Consider the following 26,888-nt stretch of genomic DNA (forward strand, 5'->3'; position numbering starts at 1 on the left):
ACAGTCACTAGTGGATCATCATAGTGTACTCAAAAACACACAAATGTGACCATTATTGTTATTACATCTCACCCATTTCTAGATTAAGAAGGTTGCTGGTCAGTTGTTGGTGACTTGTCTCTGCTCTGCACTGTGCTGAGACCATGTCCATTCCTACCATCATTGGCAGAGTGAACCATACAGTCAGGGAGTTGGCGACCTGCCGATCAATCTCCTGCCCCTCCAGGAATAACAGGAATGTAACTGGAACACTGCCCTGAGCTGACTCACAAGTCAAGTTGGCATAGTAACTGGCATTCTCTCTGTAGAGTGTGAATGACAGCTTTGGTGCAGAAATGTTGACTGAAATGTATTTGAAAAGAAATCCAGGGTTAACAATTCAACACCATCTGTCTTTGCACAGGTGGGTCAGCACACACACACAATGAAGTTCTCAGCACATGAATTCCATTTTAAAGTCATACTGTTTTTGTGAAAACTGCTTAAAATCATAATCACAATCACAGCAAACTCTCATTTAAAGTCAAGCTTCATTATGTCTGCATAGATGTTGAAAAACTCTAGAAATCACTCAACTGGTTTCTGCTTCATTTCACCCTGTGTCATGTCAATAAATGAACAAATATAGCCTGGTGCCTTGTGTATTCCCTTTGGATTTTGATGATATATATATATATATATATATATATATATATATTACACACACACATATATATACACTCGCCAGCTAGGTTACGGGGATGCTGGCGAGACACGCCACTCCATCTGGCATCATGTTTATGTTCGTAATTTTATGTAATGTTCTGTTAATTTTTTATATTTATTTTTCTAGTTAAATGTAATCACTCTTTATTTATATTATTTTCGATCGTTTTTGTGTTATTCTTAATCCTTTTTTCTGATTAACAAACTCAGCTGACACCATCAACGTCAAGTTAACGTTAACCAGCTTCCATTGGGCTGATGAGCGCCTTGGCTAGCCTGAAGTCCCTCATCCATCCGTGACGTTGCACATCCAATGTCTGGACGGAGGGATTGCTCAGCAAGGGTGCCTAACGTCAATCTGCAAGAGATCTGTAGCTGCCACGACCACCGAGCTGCGGCTGACATGCGAGCTGCCATGCTAGCATCTACCGGTGCCTGGAGTCTGGATTGAGTGCTAAGAAACTCTGTTGACAGCGTCAACCATGAAACAACAACCAACAAACGGTGACTGTCCAGGACCACCGAGCTGATAATCAGCAGGGTCGCCCATCACAAATTCGGACTGTCTTGTTCTTCCAGTGCTCTCCAGACTGCCAGTGAATTCTCCGGGTTGGTCGGTTATAAAGAACTTTGTTGATGTTGCATCGGTTGTGAAGACACAGCTGTGCGCAGTTTTCACGCGGGTCATCTTTGCCCTTGGACATTTTCAGCCGGTTGGAAATTGGACTAATTTTATTTTTAATTTTTATTTATTTTATTTATTAATTTGTTTGTTATATGTTGTATGTCTTGGTGTCATGGGTATGCTGGCGACTACGCCGTTCCGTCCGGCATCTATTGTCTTTGTTAGTCTGTGTCAATGACAATGTCTTATATGGAGCGCTTTGGGTTGCACTCTGTGCATGTTAAATGCGCTATACAAATAAATCTGACTTGACTTGACATACATACATGCATACAGGTGCTGGTCATATAATTAGAATACCATCACAAAGTTGATTTATGTCAGTAATTCCATTCAAAAAGTGAAACTTGTATATTATATTCATTCATTACACACAGACTGATATATTTCAAATGTTCTTTTAATTTTGATGATTATAATTGTCAACTAATGAAAATCCGAAATTCATTATCTCAGAAAATTAGAATATTACTTAAGACCAATACAAAAAAAGGATTTTTAGAAATGATGGCCAACTGAGTATGGACATGAAAAGTATGAGCATGTACAGCACTCAATACTTAGTTGGGGTTCCTTTTGCCTCAATTACTGCAGCAATGCGGTGTGGCATGGAGTCGATCAGTCTGTGGCACTGCTCAGGTGTTATGAGAGCCAGCAGCGGCTGGTGAATGTTATGTTAGGAGGGGCTGACAGTTTAAACCAAACCCCTGTAGGGGGGTCTGGGGGCAAGATTTTTTTGTTGTTGTGATTTTCACATACAAACGAAGCATTCTTGTGCATTCTGACAAAATAATAAAGACAAAATAGCCAAAATTTCCTTACAAAGACGAAAGTTTTAACTTAATTTATTTGCCTTGTAGAGTTAACATTCTCTCTTTGTCTGTGTCTGTATGTGTGTGTGTAAGAAAGTGAGTGAGTGAGAGAGAGATAATGTGATTCTAAATTGGGTGAGTGTGTTACGGCCAATCTATTGTGATTGGTAACTTCACTCATAAATCTAGTCAAGTATGCATTTAGAAAGAAATCCGATAAAATATCAATATAATATGACACACTGGAGGCATGATTCCACCATAGGTTTTCAGAGAACTATATACAATATGCACACTGAAGCCATGATGCCACCATAGGTTTGCAGATAACTATACAATAGGCCTATGCACACTGAAGGCATAATGCCACCATAGGTTTGCAGAGAACTATAATACAATATGTATTATCCTGCTGCAAAATGTTCAAGTCCGGACAGTCGGGTCCCAATTCCTTCACCCTTTTCTTCTCCACAGCCAACCAACGAAAAAATTGAGTTTTTTTGAAAAAAAAAATTTGATCATCCAGTCTCCGCTAGCCATCTTGTCTCTTCCCTGGAACTGGTTAGCTGTGGCGCGAATACTTGCTGATGGACGTGATTGATTTGATGAATTGTCCAATCACGCTAAGATTGAAAAAGGGTAAGGCTATTTGCACCCCTGGTACAATTAGCAGTGTATGCTATTCGTACCCCGGTGCACACAGCAATGTGTTCTATTAATACCCCTGTGTTTGAATATATAACACAGACATACAGAGTTATTGATTGATGTATATGGGTTTTTTTCTTTCCTTCAGATTTTTTTCCATTTAAACACGTATAGCTTCACAAATCCAACATGGATACAGAGAAAATTCTAGCTTGGTGTAATAAGAAAATAATTTTTTTTGAGCATGCTCTTGTTCTAGGACAGGTGCCAATAGACATTCCCAAGGCAGATATTTACAAAGTTTTAGACACAGTCAAAGAGTTTGGAAAGACAAAAGTACGTGGGCGATGCCATGATCACACAGGGAAACAAGAGTTTGCGTTAATTGAAACTTCTGTACGGCTTTCTGAAATTACTGTTCCAGACAAAGTAGGAATAGTCGATGAAATAGGTCCATGGTCTGTACAGGTAATCAATCAAATACCCCTTTCCCCCGGGCCTGATAAAGGAGAGAATTTCCAAGCTAAGCTGCTTTCTTTTCTTCAGCAAGAAGGAAAATCTTTAGCTGATATTCAGAGCATAGCCTCCCCATCACTCACACTTAGTGCTGATTTAGTTGGAGCTATTAACTCGCTAGTCCAAAAATGTCACATTGCCTCACCAATTGAAACAGAGTTATAGGAAGCTGCGCACATTCTCAGATGCAATTCCCACACCTAGTGGTGAAGATGAGTATGACGTATGGGCTGAACAGACTTCCCATATCTTGGAAGAATGGCAATGTTCTGACTCTTTGAAGAAACAGAAACTAGTCGAATGTCTCAGGGGGCCTGCTTCAGATATTGTGAGGTTTGTCAAGATTGGAAATCCCTCAGCTACATCCACTGACTACCTCAGTGCTCTAGAAACTGCATTTGTAAGAGACTCAATACAGAAAGTGCATCGGATTTGCTGGTGAGGTTCAAAAGTACTTTTCAGGAAGAGGGAGAAAAACTCTCTGCTTATGTATTAAGGTTAGACAAATTGCTGCATATAGTGCGTAAAAGCGGCATTGAGTACTCTGATATGAATCGCCTTCGCATTCAACAAATCATTCGCGGAGCACTTCCAAATGACATGATAGCACTTCGTCTTAGGATGACCCACAAACTGTGAGACCCACCTAAGCTACGGTGTCTTTGTCCTCTGTGTCCCCTACCAAACCTCCAAATGACACTGAACTCTAACTCCTTAAGAAGGAAATTATGGGCTTGAAGAGCGATGTAACATGTTTGTCGTCAGTGGCTGTTGTTCAAGCGGCCCCTCAGCTCCCTAAGGCAACCAGCTTAGCTGCAGCTGTTTCTTCCGCTGACAGGGTGGTGCCAGCAAAAACAGGGAGTGGAGCCAACTACTTCTGTTATAAATGCATTGAGGAGGGTCATTTCCAACGTGACTGCTGTAATGAGGAGAACCTGCGCAAAGTGAATCAGCGTCTCATGAAGATGACACGGGCAAGGGGAAACTACCCCGGAGCTCAGTAGGGGAACGGCCTGAAGCTCCGGAAAAGACACGTTCCACCAAGTGCGAAACACTAGAACAGAGTAAAACTGCGTTGCCATCAGGATTAGTAGGGCCTACTTCTATCCTTCCTATTCAAATAGAGGGCATTTACGCTAAAGCTTTGCTGGATAGTGGGTCACAAATTACTATTTTGTACCGATCCTTTTATGACAAGTGCCTAAAGCATCTGCCATTAACTCCAATTGAGAATTTGGAGATTTGGGGGCTAAGTTCTCAGAGTTACCCATATGATGGTTGTTTGTCAGTTAGGCTTGAGTTTCCTGGATCTGTGACTGGGGTAACTGAGACTATAGACAGACGCATGTGTGTTGGTGTGTCCAGATCCCATCATGAAGGGAGAAGTGTCTATATTAGTTGGAACGTGGATCAGTGGTGAAAAAGCTGGTTGAAACATGTAAAGAAAAGGTAGGGGAAGACTTTCTTACAACTTTGGCAGTTCATCCAGTAATGAAGACTGCTTATGAGAAAGTTATGGTAATGTCAAGTCAGTCGGCAGACATTGAGCGAGGTACTGTGTGGTTTTCACGCAATAAGCCACTTGTCCCCAGGTGAGACTACAAGGGTAACAGGAATTCCTAAATATCCACAGAAGACCTCTAGCAGTATGCTTCTAATAAATTACCTTGAAGAGTCTCGGTTCCCACAGGAATTACTTGTCAGGCCTGAGATGCAAGCGGCAAATGTTCTACAGTCACGAAAAATCACTGTAACGGTCCGGAATGTTTCTGTCCATCCTGTTACGCTGAAGATGGGTACGCCCATTGCCCATATCTTTCCAGTGGAAGTGGTATCTAGTCCTTTTTCCTCAAAAGAGAACAGTTCTGAAGCTCAGTTGACGACAGAGTCATTCAATTTTGGTGACTCTCCAGTCCCTACCGAGTGGAAAAACCGGCTGGGACAAAAGATGCTGGACAGAAGTGAAGTTTTCTCACGGCATGAATTTGATGTGGGTTGTGCCAAAAGTACACAACACCAAATTAGGTTGACTGAGGACAAACCATTTAGAGAAAGATCTCGTCGGCTTGCACCAGCTGACATTGATGATGTGAGACAGCATCTGGCCAAGTTAAAGACTGCTGGTATCATTTCAGAGTCCTTATGCCTCACCCATAGTGGTCGTGAGGAAAAAGAATGGGCAGGTACGGATGTGCGTGGACTATAGGACTTTAAATCGACGCACAATTCCAGATCAGTACACAGTACCACGAGTAGAGGATGCTCTGGCTTGCCTTAGTGGGAGCAAATGGTTTAGTGTGCTTGATTTAAGAAGTGGGTATTATCAGATCCCTCTTTGTGATGATGATAAAGGCTGAGGCTAAAAAGGCTGCTTTCATTTGTCCTGTTGGGTTCTTTCAATTTGAGAGGATGCCACAGGGAATGTCTGGCGCTCCTGCGACTTTTCAGCGTATCATGGAAAGGACAGTGGGGGACATGAACTTATTAGAAGTCTTAGTGTATCTTGATGATCTCATAATTTTTGGAAAAACTCTTGAGGAGCATGAAGAGAGGCTCCTCAAGGTACTGGATCGATTGAAAGATGAGGGACTCAAGTTGTCTTTAGACAAGTGCAAATTCTGTCAAACCTCAGTTAGTTATGTAGGACATCTTGTGTCTCAAGATGGTGTCTCTACAGATCCGACCAAAATAGAGGCAGTGAGCTCCTGGCCCCGCCCCAAGAATGTGGCTGAGTTGCGTTCATTTTTGGGGTTCTGTGGGTATTACAGAAGATTTGTTAGAGATTTTTCACAAGTGTCGTTCCCTTTGAACGAGTTGCTACAGGGTTGCTTGTCAAATAAGATGTTGGGAAAGAAAGCGGTTGTGAGACCTGAAGAGAGGTTGTACTATAAAGCATCTGAGTTGTTTGGTAACAGATGGGATGAGCGATGTGAGGCTGCTTTTGAAGAGCTAAAAGTTAGGCTCACTAAAGCTCCAGTGTTGGCTTTCGCTGACCCGCGAAAAAAAACTATCCAGTGCATAAGCTGGAATTTCTAGCCTTTAAGTGGGCGGTGGTTGATAAGTTGCATGACTACCTCTATGGTGTCAAGTTTGAGGTGCAAACAGACAACAACCCCTTAACATATATCTTGACCACAGCTAAGCTGGATGCTATGGGACATCGCTGGCTGGCAGCTTTGTCTGTTTATGAGTTTAGTCTTAAGTACCGCCCTGGAAGACAAAACATCAACGCTGACGCTCTTTCACGGCGCCCTCTTCAAATTGGGTGAGGACAGAAGACTGGATAAGCAACTCGTCTTCTGCAGTGAGAGACATGTGTCAGCTGCCAGAGGTGCATAAGTCAAATTGTTGTGCAAATTACCAAGCTGTTGGCAGTTTAGGTTGCTCTGTGAAATCTGTACCGATGGCATACTGTAATCCTGGAAAATTAAACACCACCTCAATCCCTAAATTGAGTTTTTCTCAGAGGGAAGAACAGAGGGAAGAACAGCAGGATGCAGAAATCCAGAACCACCCCTTACCATCCCCAGGGTGACCCTCAGCCAGAACGGTTTAATCAAACTCTACTGAACATGTTGGGAACCCTGGAGCCAAAGCAAAAGAATCAGTGGAGTAGACATTAACATAAAATTGAGTTTAACAAAACAGTGAGTGCAGGAAATACTGAGGGACCGTGTGAACAGAACCTTGAGAACATGAGTGATTGTTCGCAACCTAGTGAGGACTATGACTTAGAAGGCCTTTTGAAGAAACGACCACTAGTGCTCCCAAACACTCTGACACCCTTCTAGAGGAGGCCGGTCAGGAAGTGGACTCAAATGAGGAGGAAATTAGGGATTGTAGAAGGTCTCAGAGGATTAAGACAACCACAAAACGCTTCACATATGATGAATTAGGTGAGCCCCATTTCCAGTCAGATATTGCTCAACACTGTTCATGTGGATAGGGAAACCCACACATAGCCGGACATGCATTGCACGATAGGACACAGATAGTGTTTCATATTTGGTTCTTATTTTTTTCCATTTCATTTTAATGTGTTATGAGGACATAACCTTTTTTTTGGTGAAATTCCTGAAATTCATGTGTTAGTTTATAAAGTTTAACCCTTAAGAACGTACCTATCCGTTAACTATCCGTAAAAGCGTACCGTCACACTTTTGTGTTTGGAATGTTGCTACATAAGTATTTTAATTGCTGCTTAACAATGGGCTACCACTTGTTGGCTAACATGTGCTGACATTGTACATTCTCAAAGTCAAAGATGGTCTCTCGCAAATCACTTTGCCACTACCATTTTGTTATGTCCACATTTTGCAGATCTAGTTTATATTATGATTGTGTGGTTGGGCTATACATGACAAAATCCACGGAAGTGGCAAGTATTAAGACGTTTACTTACAGGAGGCTACAAATGTTGCTAGCTTCACTGCCATTTATTGCCATATTTCTGAATGTCAGTCATTACACCAAGCACAATAAAACAAGCAAAATTAGTGATTTTTTTAAATGAAATGATGTTATTCAGTGTTTAGTCAAATCTCATGGCCATTGATAAGATGAAAATCAAAATGACCGGGAAATGTACGGAATGCTGGAAACAAACATCGTTCATTCACGAGCTACGTAGCTTTGAGTAACGCACGGCTCAGGAAACATAGTTTGCTACATTCATGACATTAAAACTCGCACAAGAAATGCGCATAAATCTTTATCTTGTCCCATTATAATCACATCTTTATTTGCGCAAAAACAATCGTAGTATTTACATACGCTATAAAATATCATCGATAATATTAGAATAGTCATGGCCCATTTGAAAAGGCGTCAGCTTACTGATGAAGAGATCAGGGTTATTTTTACATCTAATGACGACTCTGATGTGGACATTGAACACGATCCTGCACCTGTGGAGTTAAACATCCGTCTGAGGTAAGAGCAGAGATATTCGCGTGTCCTGTTATCCTCGTGACAATTGTAACACGTTGTCAGCGCGACTTCATTTGCGCAATCAGGTGCATGCATGCAACACATGTGATCACATGATGAAAGCATGTGTGTGGTACTTTGCTATGGGGTTTTTTTCCTGCCAATAATAAAATTAAAATGAAAACAGTGAAATTAAAATGAAAAACTCGTTTTGCCATTTCATTTTCAAAGTGTCAGTGCAATTATCCTGCCAAATTTAAAAATAAAATGAAATATATACATTTGGCTTTTAATTTTCCTGATAAACACGATACATTTGTGACAAAAATAAAAATAAATTGAAAACGTCTATTTGTCATTTCATTTTCATTACCATCCTGGTATATTACTGCCAAAAATGAAAATGAAAATGTTAGTTGGAAAATGAAAATGCAAACTTCACTTTGACTTTGCCTTTTCCTGACAATGCGCACAATGTATGCCAAAATTATAAATAAAATGAAAACTGACACCTGCTTGCGATTTATTTTCCATTTCTCGATTTTCATTTTCAAGTTCACAACATGCAAATGAGCTGCATTGTTAATGAGATGTATGTGGGTGGTGCTCTGGTGACGACAAAATAAATGCGCCTACCATGATCATGATTTAGCTTTAGATCAATAAACGCCGTTGGTTGGTTGGCGCAAGATGGCAGCCAGATCGGTCCAAGACGAGGCCGTGCGCCCTAGAGTCCCCTTTGTATCACACGAGGCCGGCCCAGGCAGGATATCCCTGCCGAGACGATTACAGCCTATGTGCAGTTAGGAATGACAGCAACAAAAATCGCGAGCCTGCTCAATTCGTCGGAGAGGACGGTACCTAAATCCAAGCTCCTGCATTCTACGCCGTACTGTCCTCTCCGACGAATTGAGCAGGTGTCAGTTTTCATTTTATTTATCATTTTGGCATACATTGTGCGCATTGTCAGGAAAAGAGAAAGTCAAAGTGAAGTTTGCATTTTCATTTTCCAACTAACATTTTCATTTTCATTTTTGGCAGTAATATACCAGGATGGTAATGAAAATGAAATGACAAATAGACGTTTTCAATTTATTTTTATTTTTGTCACAAATGTATCGTGTTTATCAGAAAAATTAAAAGCCAAATGTATATATTTCATTTTATTTTTAAATTTGGCAGGATAATTGCACTGACACTTTGAAAATGAAATGGCAAAACGAGTTTTTCATTTTAATTTCACTGTTTTCATTTTAATTTTATTAATGGCAGGAAAAACCCCCCATACTTTGCAATGTTCACGTGAAATAAAACAAATCAGGCCATGCTAACACTGCATAGATTGTAGGCCACCTAAAAATGACTATAGAATGTCAGTGTAGAACGCTAGTGACGCAGCCCAAAAAACTCACCCAGTGGAGTACGTTGGTTTAAATAAAACCTACGTTCTTAAGGGTTAAAAATACCTTTGTGATAAGCTTAGTTAAAATACAGGTTATTGTGAAAATAATGTATTATATGAACCTTTCCATTTTGTGGGTTTCTGCCAATCAGCAGGGTGGCGCTGACAACCAAAAATGATTTGAGTTTTGTTTTGTTGGGGTGGAGTGGGGAGAAGAGAAGAGGGGAGACTGACACAAGAAGAAAAAGGCATAGGCTAAGAAAGACCAGTTAACACTGGTATTTAACATTGGGGGAGTTTTGTTACTTTTTCAATGTGGGCGCATGTTTAGCCTGTGCGAACGCGAAGAAAAAAAGTCAGTTACCGCGGGGAAAGTTCATATGGCTAGAAACCGCTACAGGCTAGTTACTTGACCACTTTTGTGCTAGCGGAATTCAACTGTGCCAGAAACGTGAACGACGGCTGGTCATTCGTTCCCAGGCGTGGATGACTACAGGATTTCGGAGGGGGATTTCGGACTCCTATGGCACCTGGATTCGTAGGCTACGACAGGAAAGGCTGGTAGTGAGTGGAATATTTTACACGCCATACTGCTACTGTGATTCTCCCGATTGATTCCTATGAGCCCCAACGAAAGCGCGCCAACTTTAGTTATACTGGCCAGTAGGACATTTGCTAGGTTGATTTTCTTGTTCTCTGTGTGGTTTCAACTGTTGCGGATAAACTATTATCTGTGGTGATTCACAATTAAGAACTGTGTGTGAATAAATGCATCTTTGGTTTTCTACGTTAAAGCTATAACAGTGTCTGAGTTGGTTAGTGAAACGATTAAGAGTGTATTGTTGTTTAATATGATAAGTTACATTTTGATGTGCATCCCACCATTGTAGTTTCACAACCCCTAGACAAAGTAGAATTATGAGCCAGATTATAGGTGGGAGGGCTACAGGTGTAAATAGACACTCCGATTAAAAAATTAGAAAACAATGCGCGAACTAGAATCGAATTTTCATGTGTCGATAAAAAGCTGTCTCTGCTTGTAAACAATAAAAAAAAATAAAAACAATTTGCTAGCTCTCATAGACTCCAACATTACCGGCGCCCTTGACCTGGAGGGCTTTATATCAAATGGCAAATCGCAAGCCAAGCCTAGTCAGACGCATTTAATGGTTGCTGGCAGTGTGGCGGGTACCACTACACCATTGCACAAGTAAAAACGCAGTGTATTTTTGTTTATTTCTTTCGTATTTGATAGGTTTGATTGATTCATGGTTGATCTTATGGTATGGTAGATATATTATGGTATGGTAGATATATTTACCTTATTCAGCCCCGCCCATTTTTTAAAATTACACGTTGTCTTTAAACTTCCGATCGGCTAGCTACGTCTAGTTAGCTTCATTGGGATAACATGGCAGAAGAGGATAGAGAGGCTAACTTGGGAGGAAAACGACAAATGCCATCAGGGGGTCAGATTGCAATATTGTACTTCGCTACCCAAGGCTATTCACCCTTACGGAGTGGGTAGACGATATGTGGCAGTGGACGGTGTCTCGTATGGAGAAACTCACAAATCCTTATCTGTTTGGTAACTAGTTTAAAAAGTCATTAGAGAACTGCCGCTCCAAAGTCAGTGTTTTCCTAACTTCAGATAGGAAAGGTGTATAACAGAAGTCTCAAGTCACCAAAATCCTAAATAAACGCTCCTAACTTTAGGATGACCCATAACATATGATGCCAGTCATCTCGATAGAGCTCTGCTATCTCAATGTATTGCAATGGATGTACTGCTCAATCGGAAGTTCTGAGACAATGTGGGCAAAGCTAGTGCCCCCCATGTTTACGTGCGGAATAAGGTGAATAAGAGTCAATAATTCACAGGAGGGGCGGTGCCCTAGCGCCCTCTATTGACCAGCCGCCACTGATGAGAGTCCAGGTTGCTCTGATAGTGGCCTTCAGCTGTTCTGCATTGTTGGGTCTGGCCTATCGCATCTTCCTCTTCACAATACCCCAAAAACTTTCTATAGGGTTATGGTCGAGCGAGTGCATCTCCATAAAGTTGGTCAGCAGCAGGAAGCAGCAGTCCAGTCCTTTTTGTCTTTAACCCAGGCGAGGCGCTTCTGACACTGTGTCTTGCTCAAGAGTGTCTTGACACAAGGAATGCGACAGCTGAAACCCATGTCTTGCATACGTCTGTACGTGGTGGTTCTTGAAGCACTGACTCCAGCTGCAGTCCACTCTTGGTGAATCTCCCCCACATTTTTGAATGGGTTTTGTTTCACAATCCTCTCCAGGGTGCGGTTATCCCTATTGCTTGTACACTTTTTTCTACCACATCTTTTCCTTCCCTTCGCCTCTCTATTAATGTGCTTGGACACAGAGCACTGTGAACAGCATGCCTCTTTAGCAATGACCTTTTGTGTCTTGCTATCCTTGTGCAAAGTGTCAATGGTCGTCTTTTGGACAACTGTCAAGTCAGCAGTCTTCCACATGATTGTGTAGCCTACAGAAGAACTAGACTGAGAGACTGTAAAAATGTTCATTAAAATGTAATGAAATTCCTGTTAAAATTATTCATACCCCTGGCAAATATTGATGTAATGTTGATTTTCAAAATTATTCATACCCCTGGCAAATATTGATGTAATGTTGATTTTCTCTTGACCAATATGTTTGTTCTGACTGAAAATGGCACTGCCACATGTCAAAAGGTTGTAAGACACTGTTGTAGAAACATGGAATCAAAAAAATTATTGTTTTTATCTTAATAGGCTCATAACATTCTAAGGTCACCTTCAAACAAGCAAAAGCATGCTTTGAAAACATTTGTTTCACTGGGCGTTACAACAGGACAATAGTGTTCTAATCTCATGAAGCACCTCTCATCGTCACACTTTTCTAAAACTAGTGGCCAAGAACGCCGGTGTTAATAGCAGTTCTAAACCCATGTGTGGCTAACCCTGAGCTCCACAAACAAAGGAGACGGAGCCAAGCTTGATTGAACATACAGTTGAATTTAAAGTTCTATTAAGGGAGGGGGGTTTACGACACTCCTCAATCGGTCAGTCTGCCGTTTCCTCTTTCCCTGTTCAGTTTCCGAAGCAGTTCAGTTAAAGGAGAATTCCGGTGTGATATTGACCTAAATGTGTTGAAACATGATAACGAGTGTGAACGTATGTCTCATAGCTCATCTCGGCTTCTCCCCTGCACTCCGAAATCTGGCGCTAGTTAGCCGATGCTACCAACAGGTATTCAAAGGGGGTGCCTCGGGCATCGGCCTAGCCATGCAAATAACCATTTACGAGGCTCAAAGTAGCTCCACACTTCATTGGTAGACTTCAGAGGGCCCTGACATTTATAAACGAGACATTGAGAACTTTGAAAAAGCACTGGTAGTTTATTTACAAGACGATTTATACAAACAGTACCTTCAGGAAGTTTACCGTTCGTCGCCATCTTGAATTTAGCCACGATAAGTCGAGTGACGAGTACGAATAAACAGGTATGATAAGGGATCAGATTCCAAAAATAATTCCGTGGAAATGCGTGGATTCCAGTTGCTTCTACTTTCACATCATTCGCATAAACTTTCCTACTTGCTAGATTTGACCAATCTTCCGTAGCCTACATGCACAAGTAGTTTAAGTAGAACTACTGATTTTCATTATTATCTCCCTGCTTGTTGACATCTTATCATGTATGGTATTATTTCATGATCGCTAAACGTTTGATTCTTTTTAATGTTGCCATCAGTTAACTTCATTCAACTGCGCTTGTATGTAGGCTCTGCTGTTCAGTTGTGGACGTTCGTAAATTGCGGTAATGGGCGGAGAAAGGCAGAGAAAGGCGCAGTTTACACTATGGATTGAAAGTTTGATAAATACGACGGAAACTTGGGTCTGACAGCGTTCGCAATCTGCGGTTTGTCCATGGCGCTGATAATGCTAAGTTAGCAAATGTACGTACATCTGGCCCTGACAACATTGTTTGGAAAAGTTTGGCTATATCTTCGTTCCCGTTAGTGTTTGGACACGGTATTCAACACCCACAGGACCGCCGCTTTAAAAGTGGAGGTTGATCTAAACCCACTGTGGGTGGAAATGGAGGCAACACAGACAAAATCCTGCGCAGTACTTGGACCAGGTAGTCATGGTGTCAAACAAAGTGAGTGAGTGATCGTTTGCGATGCAGACCTTTTACAGCAACTTTATGCTTTTCAGATTTTGCATGTGACTAAGGTTTTTAGGCCTAAACTAGACAGCTCAAATACCTTCTTACACAGTGTGCAATAGGCTTGGTACCGATTGTTAGCAATGGGCTTGAGCAAAATACTAAATGCACCATCTTCAAGCCATAGTTCGCTAAATGATAGATATTACCCAGGAAGTTTGGGTTAAACTAAGCAGCGACTCACAGACACCGAGTAATAAGAGCATAAAAGAGACAGAATCTCTTGCGAGCATATACAATAGTAGTGTTGTCACTATACATTAATTATATTTTCAATACCGATCAAGTGAAGAATTTCGATTTCAACACTTTTTCGATACTTTTTAAAAATGTTATTTTATTACCATCAGTTATATTGAATTTTCTGTGATCATTCACATCAGTGCATCAGACTGACTCTATTATTGTGTTACATGCTCCAAATGTAAAGCACTTTGAGCTGCATTCTGTGTATGAAAGGTGCTATACAAATAAAGATTATTATTATTATTTGTAGAATTCTGGGGTATTCTTACTGTATTCTGATGTGTTCATATGTTACTTCTGTGTGTAGTATACAACAGGGAGAGGTCCATATTATTGTACATAACTGTGCCTTAGGCCTGTGTACCAGCAGGAAGGTCATACAGGCCGATGTTTAGGAACATCCGAGGAACATCAGTGATAACATGGGCCGAGGGAGACAGCATGTCTGCCTATTCAGGCTAGTATCTCCATCTGGCCAGGGCCGGGTTGTGTACACTGGTTGGCACCTGCCACGTTGGCATGATTGACGTTTGTATGTTTTAGTATAACAGGCTTTGTCTTAGGTTTTGACACGGAGACGGATCGAGGAAGCGACCCGAGGAGCATCTTCTGTCGGAAGGCTCAGCAGCCGCTTCTAATAACAACCACTGTTAACTGTTAGACTCTGCACAGTTTTACTGTTTGAGACTTAGCCTGTGTTCTGTTATTCATTATTGTACCATCTACAATAAATCATCATCTAATCGCTGATCCTGATCCCGCCGTCAAGCTTTATTGACCATCTTCAATACAGACATTAGAACCAAAACACAACGCAACAACCAGAGAATCCAACAATTATAATAATGTGACAATCATGCATAATTAAAAAAGCAGACATGTTGGATTTTAAGGAAGTAGCCATGAATTTGACACTGAGTCAAAAACTGTGGTGCATTTAGGCTATGTGTTTAGTTTCGACTGTCTGACTAAACCCTGCTGTGGTAGCCTAACTTGGACAATAACAAGGACCACAGAGAATGGTGTACCGATTGGTAGCTTTTATATTGTATGCACAGCAGTATGATATAGCCGGGGAATAGCAGATTCTTCTAGTAAGGAACACATTCCTTAACACACAGTAGCTGAGGTAATGCAAAACTAATGCCACACAATTACAAGAGGTCCACCTAGTGGCATGAAAATTCAGTATCAACACCTGCACTTACCTGGGCTCAATCCTTCTCATTTGCCCCCTAGAGGCTGGCATGCTAGCAAAGAGGCTAAAACCCACGGATGCTAGCGTCTGTCAAGTCTCTTAAAGAAACGCTGCCTTTTGGGAAATGAGCTATTTTGTCTTCTATCCTAGAGTTAGATAAATTAGTACATACATACACTTTTCTGTGCGTGCAATAACCCAGTGGCCGGTTGCACAAAGCACCTTAAGTTAAGTTTTTCCCTTAAAATCTAATTTAAGGGTCCCTTAAAATAAAAACGGTTGCACAAACACCCTTTTCTAGTTTACTTTACCAAGTTTTCTCCTTAAGGGTTCCTTAAAATTTTCCCTTAGTATTTAAGGGTTTGTCCTTATCTTGTAATAAATCCCTTAAACTGTTGCACAAAAGACCTTAGTAGTCTAACTAAGGGGAAAATCCTAAGAGACATCTGACTCTACCTTAACCATATTATTAACTGAATTGATGCTGATAAATGAAGTTTATTAACTACCTTTGACCATTCAAAACAATATAAAAATATGCTTCCTCTGTCAAATAGATAGGCCTATCAGAAACATGCCGTATTGTTATTGTTTGGTTTACGTAGGCTAACGTTAACAATTCATGTGGATGTCTTGTTAGCCTATGAGCTTCGGGTTCAGTTAAGCTAGGCAAAACGTTGGTGCACTGATGACAGTCAGGATCATTTCTAACTTGCCAACTAGTATTGTTCAGTTCATGTATATAACATGTTTTACTTGCTACCTGGATCATTTCCGCTAATATTATTAAGATAAGATGAATGATAAGATATAAGCACTGTGTTCGGTGGGTTAACTAACAGCATCGCGGCAAAGGCAGTTAGCTAGGCTACAGCTGTTGAACAATCTCCGTGGAAACTATAGAATTTTCATGCCGGAAAATCCCTTTCAGTGCAGTAAATCCCTTGACGTTTCTCCTTAACTAAGGAAACATTTTAAGGTATTCTGTGCAACACCCTTAAGTAAATCCCTTACCTGAGGAGAAATTAAGTCTTAAGGGAAAAAATTTAAGGTGCTTTGTGCAACCGGCCACAGTCCAACACATCCCACTGTTTCAATGCCTAATTCAATGAAGGTGGGTGGGGCCAATTAGCTATTATATGCTAAAGACAGCAATTGACAGGGGGGTGGGGGCAGTTACAGGTGTGATACACCCATCTCATCAGTATTCGTTTGAAAGAGCCACTGGTTTAATTTAGTTTGACTTTTTTACATTTGTGTTGAAACTACATTTCATTTCTGAATGCTCTTCTTATTTTTATGTAGCAAACTCTTATGTTTATAAGGTTCAAAAGTACAAAGTCTTGGCTAGGTACATTTATTGTGTGTTTTTTACATGGTTTGAAGACCTTTGAAAATAGGTTTTTGTGTAGTTGTGTTTACACTTAATTTTAATAAAAGGGTCAATGATGTGACGCTCATTTTTTTGTGTACATATGGGTTACATACATTTAAAATTGTTAAAATTTAAAAATAATTTGACAAATTATTTTCAAATATCATTTTCATCAAACCCTAATCTTAAAGTTTTGGATTTATTTAATTTTGAAAGAGTATTAACTGAAAATTCTCTCCAAAAATTAAAAAAAAATCCCTTCTAAAATAATCTGGCATGATCTTGCACAAGAACTTTTCTATATTTAATACAAGTAATGAAACCCTATTGTTCTGAATGTTTGAATTACTATGGGGAATCGTGTCTGTCACATCAACCACTTAAAATGTCAAGTGGTGTAACCACTATTTAAGGAGCAATTCTGTATGAATTATGTCAGAGAATCATGTGACAGGAAATTATGTCATAGAGAAGGACTCTTCAAGACCCCAACTGCTATGAGTCAAGGTTAGCAACTCTCTTCAAGTAACATAATAGTTTTTAGGCCATGGCCAGGCAAGCTTAGGTTACATGTCAAATGGTATGACCTTTTAAAAATGTTGATAAATCATAATAATCATAAAATATTCAATTTAATGTAAAAACTGTGTTTGCATATTCACATAAAGGTGAAGTGTGTACATAGTTGTCCATGTTAATGCCTGCAAATTTTGCTTTTAAATAGAAATGTCAAATGGTGTAACCGGTTACACCATTTGACTCTTTTCTGTTTGAGACTAGTTTGATCAGATTCAGGGCCAAGAGTATGTAATTTTAGGTGCCAATTATATTATTTTTACAATTTAAATAGTGACTAACTGTTTAGCATGAATAATAGCTTTAAAAGGGTTTAATTAGATTGCAATTTAAGCGATTTTTGAAATGTCAAAGCTTTTCATTTTAAATTTAAACTTCCATAATATTTTTTTAATATTTTATTATGATGTATGTAAACAGTATGTTCAAATTATAAATAAATAATATAAATACATTTATTACAGTATATATAAAATGTACCTCTTGTCCCCCAATGGATGCCACTTACAAGCAAGAAAAACCAACCTGCTCTTGGTTGGTTGTTAAGAAATTATCATACACACTCTTTCACTCACTCTTATTCTCTCTCACACACACGTTGGGCCCTAATTTAGCAATATAAAATGCATGGTCACTAGCAAATAGCGTAAATACATTTAGGGGTTTGTCCAGTCCACATTCGGGGTGGTTTTGTTATCAAACGTCAGGTGCCTGGCGCAAAAAGGTGGCTCTTATGTTTCAGCAATAATGTCATGGGTGTGTTTTGGGCTTAACATCCTTTAAACCAATGATGAGGACATCTGTCATTCCCTTTAACAGCAAGCAGGGCGACTTCAAACAGCGCATCAGTATTTTGATAGTCAGCAGTGTATTTGAAGGAATCTGCTTGTACGCAAGACCGTATGGAACAGGTATTCCACTAAGCCATTTTTTACTAAAACCGAGTAGAGTATAGGCTACACACATCTGCACTTGTCTATTAATTAAACATATAGGCAAAGTGAAACTAACTTCACTGTGGTGTCATAGTCAATGACAAAACAGTTATACACAGTTAATTACTTTCAATATTGACTGACAATGGGTTACCAGAAAAACACATAGCCTGAAAAAAGCAAAACTTCCCACTATAATGTTCGAATGAATAAATAACATTAAGAATAAAGGACATTTATTCTGCAGAGGAATTGCTGCTTACATCTCGTGACAGTGTGTCTTCAGCTGTGTTTCATATGCACCTTTCGCTATAGACCAGGCTTTTCTTGGTCAGTGGCATAATGCTTTTTAGATGGTATAAGATAGCGATTTTTAGATCATGTGCCAGACCACACCTTATGTCGGTAATTGCCACACCCCTGGGCGCATTATTTAATAAAATTGAAGTGTAAGATAGGGAAAAACTTTGCGTCAGAATAATAATACTCTTTGCGCCAGGTTCTGCATCGCGAAATAGCATACACGTCATATTAAATAATATGAATACAACAGAAATACAAAGTATACACTTTAGCAAACCTCAGGCATGTTTTGTTTTAAAGGTTTAAACATATTTTGGTAACACTCCATAATAAGGTGCCATAATAAATAGCAAACTAGTAATTACCTAACCCTTTGTTAATATTTGTTAATTGTTACTAACATATCTATTTGGCACAAGTTAATCGCTTTTCATCATTAATTAAATATTAGTTATATAGCTATCAGTGTGGGGCCCCTTATAATAAAGTTGGTTAAGCTTAATTAATATATTAGTAGTATATAGCTATCAGTGTGGGGCCCCTTATAATAAAGTTGGTTAAGCTTAATTAATATATTAGTAGTATATAGCTATCAGTGTGGGGCCCCTTATAATAAAGTTGGTTAAGCTTAATTAATATATTAGTAGTATATAGCTATCAGTGTGGGGCCCCTTATAATAAAGTTGGTTGCTTAATTAATATATTAGTAGTATATAGCTATCAGTGTGGGGCCCCTTATAATAAAGTTGGTTAAGCTTAATTAATATATTAGTAGTATATAGCTATCAGTGTGGGGCCCCTTATAATAAAGTTGGTTGCTTAATTAATATATTAGTAGTATATAGCTATCAGTGTGGGGCCCCTTATAATAAAGTTGGTTAAGCTTAATTAATATATTAGTAGTATATAGCTATCAGTGTGGGGCCCCTTATAATAAAGTTGGTTAAGCTTAATTAATATATTAGTAGTATATAGCTATCAGTGTGGGGCCCCTTATAATAAAGTTGGTTGCTTAATTTCACATATTAGCTGTATATAGCTATAAGCTGCAAATAAAGTTGGTTAAGCAATTAATATATTAGTTGTATATAGCTATAAGCGTGGGGCCCCATATAATAAAGTTGGTTAAGCTTAATTAATATATTAGTAGTATATAGCTATCAGTGTGGGGCCCCTTATAATAAAGTTGGTTGCTTAATTAATATATTAGTAGTATATAGCTATCAGTGTGGGGCCCCTTATAATAAAGTTGGTTAAGCTTAATTAATATATTAGTAATATATAACCATCAGTATGAGGGACCCTTATAATAAAGTTGGTTGCTTTTAATTAATATATTAGTAGTATATAGCTATCAGTGTGGGGCCCCTTATAATAAAGTTGGTTAAGCTTAATTAATATATTAGTAGTATATAGCTATCAGTGTGGGGCCCCTTATAATAAAGTTGGTTGAATAAAGTTGGTTAAGCAATTAATATATTAGTTGTATATAGCTATAAGCGTTAGGGGCCCCTTATAATAAAGTTGGTTAAGCTTAATTAATATATTAGTAATATATAACTATCAGTATGGGGGACCCTTATAATAAAGTTGGTTAAGCTTAATTAATATATTAGTAGTATATAGCTATCAGTGTGGGGCCCCTTATAATAAAGTTGGTTAAGCTTAATTAATATATTAGTAATATATAACCATCAGTATGAGGGACCCTTATAATAAAGTTGGTTAAGCTTTATTAATATATTAGTAATATATAACTATTAGTCAAACGGTGAAGGGAATGAGACCAAAACTGATTTATCACATTTATTACTTTAGGAAAAGTTAAAACAAAACATGTCTTCAGGCACTGACATACATAAAACATCTGCACAAGCAAAATAAAAAGAAGTAGTTGAATGGGCTATATTACATGCATTATTGCTAGCCCTACTAGCAATCGAGACATGCAACATGGATCATGGAATGTTCAGGTGCACAGAACGACAGTTTATTAATATTCTGAGACTCACTAAACACTGAGACATAGACCATATGGAGGTAATGCATAAACATAATGCTAAACTAAATGTACATTAATTTCCTGCTAGACTGAATTGCACTTTCCATGCACACTAACTACACTGAATGCATGAAAAGTTGCTAGCGGAGTTTACAGCTAGTCACGTTAGACTCTACTCGTGGTCATAATGAAAACATTAATAAATGTTGCTAGAATTGCACCCAAATCCTAACAATACATGTAAAGTAATATAATACAGGTGGTATATCGAAACAAAGTGGGGAGAGCTTCATACAGTCAACCTACCCAATGCAAAGCATACCGCTTCTGATCAGCTATGGCAACACGGACAAAACGCAGCAGAGCTGCAGTATACCGTTTCTCCAAAGGGGGCTCTAAAACACCAATCTCAATAAGGCTGCTTAATTACGGCGAAAATCCCATACAAACACTAAACTACATTTCTAACTCTGTTAAACCCCCCTCTACTGAATTTCACCCAATTCACCAAGCAAATTCACCAAGCAGCAACCAAATAGTACTTCCAAAGGCAAATAGTACACTACTTACAACACTAGCCAGAGGGTCACCAATTACAGGACAGCCAACCACAAAGGTATCCAATAAGGATGAAGTGGAAGAGGTGCACAAACTCTCACACAACCAACCACTGGCAGTAGGGTGCCTTATACACCCCACAAGACCATAAAGCCATAAACCATAAATTCCATAAATTATCCACAAAGCTAATCAGAAAAGCTAGATAAATAATAAAATGTATTAACTTTTATATTAGCATATAGTTTGTAAATAAACATTTAACATTTAAATGATGTAAAAAATGACTGTTAATTAGTGCCAAGACATTTAGTTAACTATTAACAAATATTAATACAATATTAGTTAATAGATTTGTTAAAACATTAACATACAGATTTTATGCAAACAACTAATATTTAATTAATGATGAAAAAACTATTAACTTGTGCCAAATATATATTTTAGTAACAATTAACAATCATTAGCAAAGGGTTAAGTAATTACTAGTTTGCTATTTATTATGGCACCTTATTATGGAGTGTTACCCATATTTTTAATTTTCTCATCTTACCAACCCTTATCTGTCACTGACCCAAAAACTAATTTCATTACATTCACTTTACTCTAACGTTATTATTGTAGATGTTTTGTAGAATATAAAAATATGTGCCACTTTTGCATAGATGGTTTTAGTTAGATGAAATACTTGAAAATGTTAAGGTGTAGCAGACTGCCTCAAACTGTCTGAAAGGTTTGGGACCTCAGAGTGTTAAGGCATATAGTGATTGTGTGAAAAGATACATTTTGTTTTATTATAGTTTAACATTTTGCATCCCATAAAATGGTTATACGTGTCCTAGCATCTACAAAATAATGTCTTAAGACAATGAAGCTAATTTAAATATGTAATACCTTATGAGTTTAGCTCCCTCCCGACACATTCGTACTCATGCTAGTCAGTGAACCAGCACTCTGGGGTTTTAGGACACTGGGTAGTGCGCTCAACGCCCAGTCCTTGGGTGCTACGTGGTGGTGGATTTGTTGGGGAATAGCTGTTTTAGCTGGAAACACCAAAAGCTCAATTTTTGAGAGATTAAGCTGAAGATGCTGATCTTTCATCCAGACTGAAAAATCCTTAAGGCATGCAGAAATCCGATGGGGAATGGAAGAGTAAAGACAGGTAAAGTTGAGTATCATTCACATAGCAGTGACCCAAGGAAGTGGTGTAAATAGAGAAAAGTAGTGTAATACTGATCCCTGAGGCACACCTGTGGTGAGGTCATGTGACTGTCCATGCCAAGACATGCTGAAAGAATGCCCTTTAAGGTAGGATTTAAATCGGTCAAGGGCTTTCCTAGAAATTCCAGTTCAGATAGTGTAGAAAGGAGAATGTCATGGTTAACAGCAGTGGTGTAGTCTACGTGATACGCAAGGATGCTTCAGTCATCGACAGAAAAGCAGTTTCAGTAGAATGACTCTTGAAAACCAACTGCATAGCAGGTTGTTGATATAGTGTCATAGACTTGCTGGAAGACCACTTTCTCCAAAAACTTTAACAAGAAAGGAAGAAGGGGGATAGGTCTGTAAAAACAGGAATGGTTTTCACTAGTTTCACATTTGGCTAGGGTCAGTGTCACTACTGGTAGCATAAGCCAGTACCTGGAGCCTACAAAGGTTGCACAGGTAGTCCAACTCCTGCAGTAGGACCAGTATCTGCTCCTTTGTGCAACAACAAAAAGTAGGAGCCCTGTCAGAGCCCTACAAAATGACCTCCACCAGGCCACTGGTGTGAATGTCTCTGAAAACACACAGAACGGACAACGTGATTTAGAAACGCACTTTATTTACACACACAAACACGAACGGCATCCAGCATGGTTGTAACGGCAACTGTAAAACACAAACGCAAACGTAACGATATTACTGTAGGTAAGAGCCTCACTTTCAGGGTGGCCAACTGAAGGTTGATGAAACATTGACATTTAGCAAACACTTCATAATAACAGACAATAGCATAACTCACCGAGTTGCATGTTTACTTCCTGGTCTGTGGCGCACTCAAAGACCAGACGGAAAGACGAAAAGACCCTTTTAAGTTTGTGGAGTGTGACGTCGTGGACGAGCCATAGGGACGAGCGGAGGTCAAGTTTACGGGACGAGAGGGGTGTTGGGGCTTTCTGTAATTTATGCTATGTATTTTGTTATGAAGTAATGTCAGATGATTGCCTTGCGATGGAACCTATGGAACTGTCTTATTGTATTGAATGTAGTCATAGATCTTGATATAGAGAATGTATATTAATTTGATTGATTGTTTGTTGAACTGTGCATTGGTTTAGGTTAGAGAGTTAAATTCTCTGGTGGGAATATGGTTGAGAGTACCCTGGAAATCCAGAGTTCTCGCAAGAGCACAATGGAATTGTCTCTGCAAGACACTCTGGCAATGAGCAATGATGCACGTTACTTTTTCCCCTTGTATCCCGTGGAACCAATCAAATCGTATCTGATATAGGTGGGCCAGAGGCGAGCTAAACTGATGACGACAGCGCTGCAACGTTGGAAACATTAGGCTTGTTCGACTTCGGCTGAGTCTGACTTGGTCTGGCTTACTACGTAAACGGGATCTTCAGAGGCTAGCCGGGAGGAGCTACAACAGAGGGCAGCTCATCCCGGACAGAAAGGCTACAGTCTGCCTGGCGTGACTTCATGGTAGACATCATCGGGGAGATATCTTGAGAATGCAATAAACACAGCAGAACTTTCATTCTTACTCATTAAAATGAGCATGATGACTGACGAAATAAATTCTTATGATGTTTAAATAAACCACTGTTGTCATAGTTAACAGGCCTGCATTGTAGCACATAAATTCAATATCAAGTGTTTCCCCTATATGTGTGTCTATCTATTTAGCCAACAGCAGAAAATAACAGAATATCCAAATGTTTTCAGTAGGCTAGCCTACCATTGTTGCAGAAATCACATATAAGAAGGTATCCCTTTGATTTCTGTTTATTTTTTCGCATATTCCAACATAAGGAAGCAGCATGAGCCTCCCGTCATAATCGTCATGAGGACATTCCTCCCAAATGGCCCTATCACGTCTTTGAACTGACGTCATGAGGGCGTGTTTCAGCTCGTGCAGCTCGTGGAAGGCATCTGCAATAGGCGAGTTCGACTTGCGGCAGATCTGTGCAGATCTGACTTGATGTGATGCATGCTGGGTTGAACACAATGCATACTGGGATGGACACAATGCGTGCTGGTTAGAAATTCTGTCCGACTTCTGTCAGCCGCGGAGGGACTTACCACCGTGACACCATGTCACATGGCCTTAAAATATCGCGGGAGTCTTAGCCTGCAGACAGATCTTGCAGTTGCCTTCCACGAGCTGCACGAGCTGAAACACGTAGAAAGCCAGACCAAGACAGACTCAGCCGAAGTCGAACAAGCCTAAGATCTGTCTGCAGGCTAAGACTCCCGCGATATTTTAAGGTCATTTTGATACATAGTTGAAAGTTTAGTGATTTGATTTAAAAGTATTGTTTGGAGTTTTGTTTTTTCTTTTGTTTTTCCGGATTTCTCCTGACTGGCATGTTACCTGCTGCCAAGGTAAATAAATTGCTGCCCTTATTAAAACGACACTGTCTCCTGTACGTTCCGTCACCGCAACGCCATCACACCTTCCATAAACAAAAATAGGGCTTAGATGTCATCCAACTGCCAGAAAAGGTGAAAAACACTGTTTGGTATGCAAATTATCGCTTCTCAGACAGTACATTTTAAATGTAATAACAGAGAGTAACTAGAAAATGCAATTCCAGGGAATTACCATTGCATGTAAATGCAAAAAAGCTGCTGTGTATAACATTATATTACTTACAGTATGATTATTCAGATTACACAGTCTTACAGTATTCTTGAAAAACACTTACTTGGTTAGATGTTAGCTTAGAGTATATGACAGTCAGTAAAAATAAATGGTCAATTCAATATTGATCAACATTCTTTGTTTTAATACAGCAGAATGATACTCCGTATACACTAATGAACACTTACCAATGTAAGCTTGAAGTAAAAATCACAGATCACAGTTGTGTGTGTATATATATAAACTTGATAATGCCTCAGTTAATGGTATTAGGTCAAATTTGATGGTGATATATACACTGAAGAATAAAAGAGTCAGCCCTTCAGATGATCAGTTTTAGACAGAACTTAGGTTAGAATCTTATTTTTCACACAGCACAGCTCAGGTCTAAAAAAAGAGGTCTAACAGCACAGCTATTTTCCACAGATGTTACAGCACAGGTATGATTCAAAGGTATGAATGGTTGACAAATATGATTTCACAGGTATACATGTTCCATATAGTTAGTGAGTATAGTCCTCACACAACAATATAGTTCTCAGAATGTCTCAGTGTAGATCTCAGATAAGTCTCAGTATGGTTAAATGGTATGTGCACAGATATGGTCACATGTTTGTAAAAATGTATGTTAATAGGTATGTTGCTAGCAACATTGTCAGAGATGTATGGTTGACAGTTGTGCACACAGACAGGCACACACGTAATGTCATACACGGTCATCACTACTGGTCTGGTCTGGTCTGGAACCTAAAAGGCAAAAGCAAAAGTTTAACAGTTATACCAAAACAAGGAATGTCTGCAATTGTACAATTGTTCAATACAACTAAGGTATTTAAGTGAAGTTGTTACATTACATTAGGCTGACACATTATAACCTAACGACTAACATGGTAAACAGTTTAAGCTTTTTAAACAATTCTCTCAACAATTCTAGGACAATTAAAAAAGGTAGAGTAGGCCTACAATACAATTGTTGCACCATCTAGCTACTGGTAGTTAAATACTAGCCTATAATATTAAATTGCAAACAAAGCAGAATTCTGTGTTTTATTGTTTTCAGTTTTAGTATAGGTGATAGCTAATCATATTTTTTTTAAATATAAAACGTAAACAGCTTAGAAAACTTTGCAGGCAAAGGGTCTGTTGTTGCTGTTGATAATCATATAAGTAAGGACAGATCATTCTGATACTAACTATCTTGATAACCAACTGCTATAACTTAAACAGCTTGCTAGGTCTGTCAGCCACATTTTTTCCTACAGATTACAATATACTACAACTGAAAAGTTTGATTCACGTGCCAGGCTACACTTTAATTTATAGACCAGAACAATGCAGAAATGAGTAGGCCAAGTAAACATTGTAGCCTATGTTGACAACACAAACATTATAAGTTAGCTCAACTTCTGTTGTGTGTTTTAACAAGACTTTAGTCGTATTGTCCATTTCCTAACAGTTGCCTATTCATGGCTTTTATAAGGTCCCTTTCCACAGGAGTATTAATAAAGCACCAATGCATTCATAATCTAGGTGCTTGATTGTATACACCTGTAGAAAGGGACCTGATGAAACCCATCAATAGACGAACTATAGTATACCGTGATAGTGTTTACTTAGGCTAGCTTCTAGTAAGAATCAGGAGCGTAGAATGACACGTAGCCTGGCCTATTTGATACACAAACAAGCGGTGTACAACATTAAACATTTGTTAAAATAAAAACAGGAGCATATATTTGTTAACTTTAACTAAAATGTGAACGGTAGAAGCTATAACGTTATGACCATCAACAAGTAGCTAACTTGGGTGGGTTTCATCAGGACCCTTCACACAGCCTAGCACTAGGCTATAATCAAGCACCACGCAATCTGCATTCATAATTCTAGGTGCTTGATTCTATACACCTGGGGAAAGTGA

At 39.1% G+C, this 26,888-nt stretch overlaps 1 protein-coding gene and 1 long non-coding RNA gene across 9 annotated transcripts in view; both read right to left on the bottom strand.

The window, feature by feature from the left end:
• Positions 1 to 26,888, bottom strand: part of LOC125300873 (Fc receptor-like protein 5) — a 141,823-nt gene that overhangs the window by 84,100 nt on the left and 30,835 nt on the right. For all 8 annotated transcript variants that reach the window (XR_007194620.1, XR_007194617.1, XR_007194618.1 and 5 more), the window contains exon 5: positions 73 to 342. Coding sequence is in view for 2 of the 8 variants with exons in the window: in XM_048253034.1 (XP_048108991.1) it covers positions 73 to 342 (270 nt within the window). In the remaining 6 variants the exon portion in view is untranslated. The remainder of the gene's footprint in view (positions 1 to 72; positions 343 to 26,888) is intronic.
• On the bottom strand, positions 22,926 to 23,554 carry LOC125300874. The gene is made up of 2 exons (XR_007194623.1): positions 23,126 to 23,554; positions 22,926 to 22,992 (listed from the first exon to the last, which is right to left on the bottom strand). It is a non-coding gene; the product is annotated as an uncharacterized LOC125300874 (long non-coding RNA).

This window comes from Alosa alosa, chromosome 9 (assembly GCF_017589495.1).
Source record: "Alosa alosa isolate M-15738 ecotype Scorff River chromosome 9, AALO_Geno_1.1, whole genome shotgun sequence".
In the NCBI taxonomy this organism is placed as follows: Eukaryota; Metazoa; Chordata; class Actinopteri; order Clupeiformes; family Clupeidae; genus Alosa; species Alosa alosa.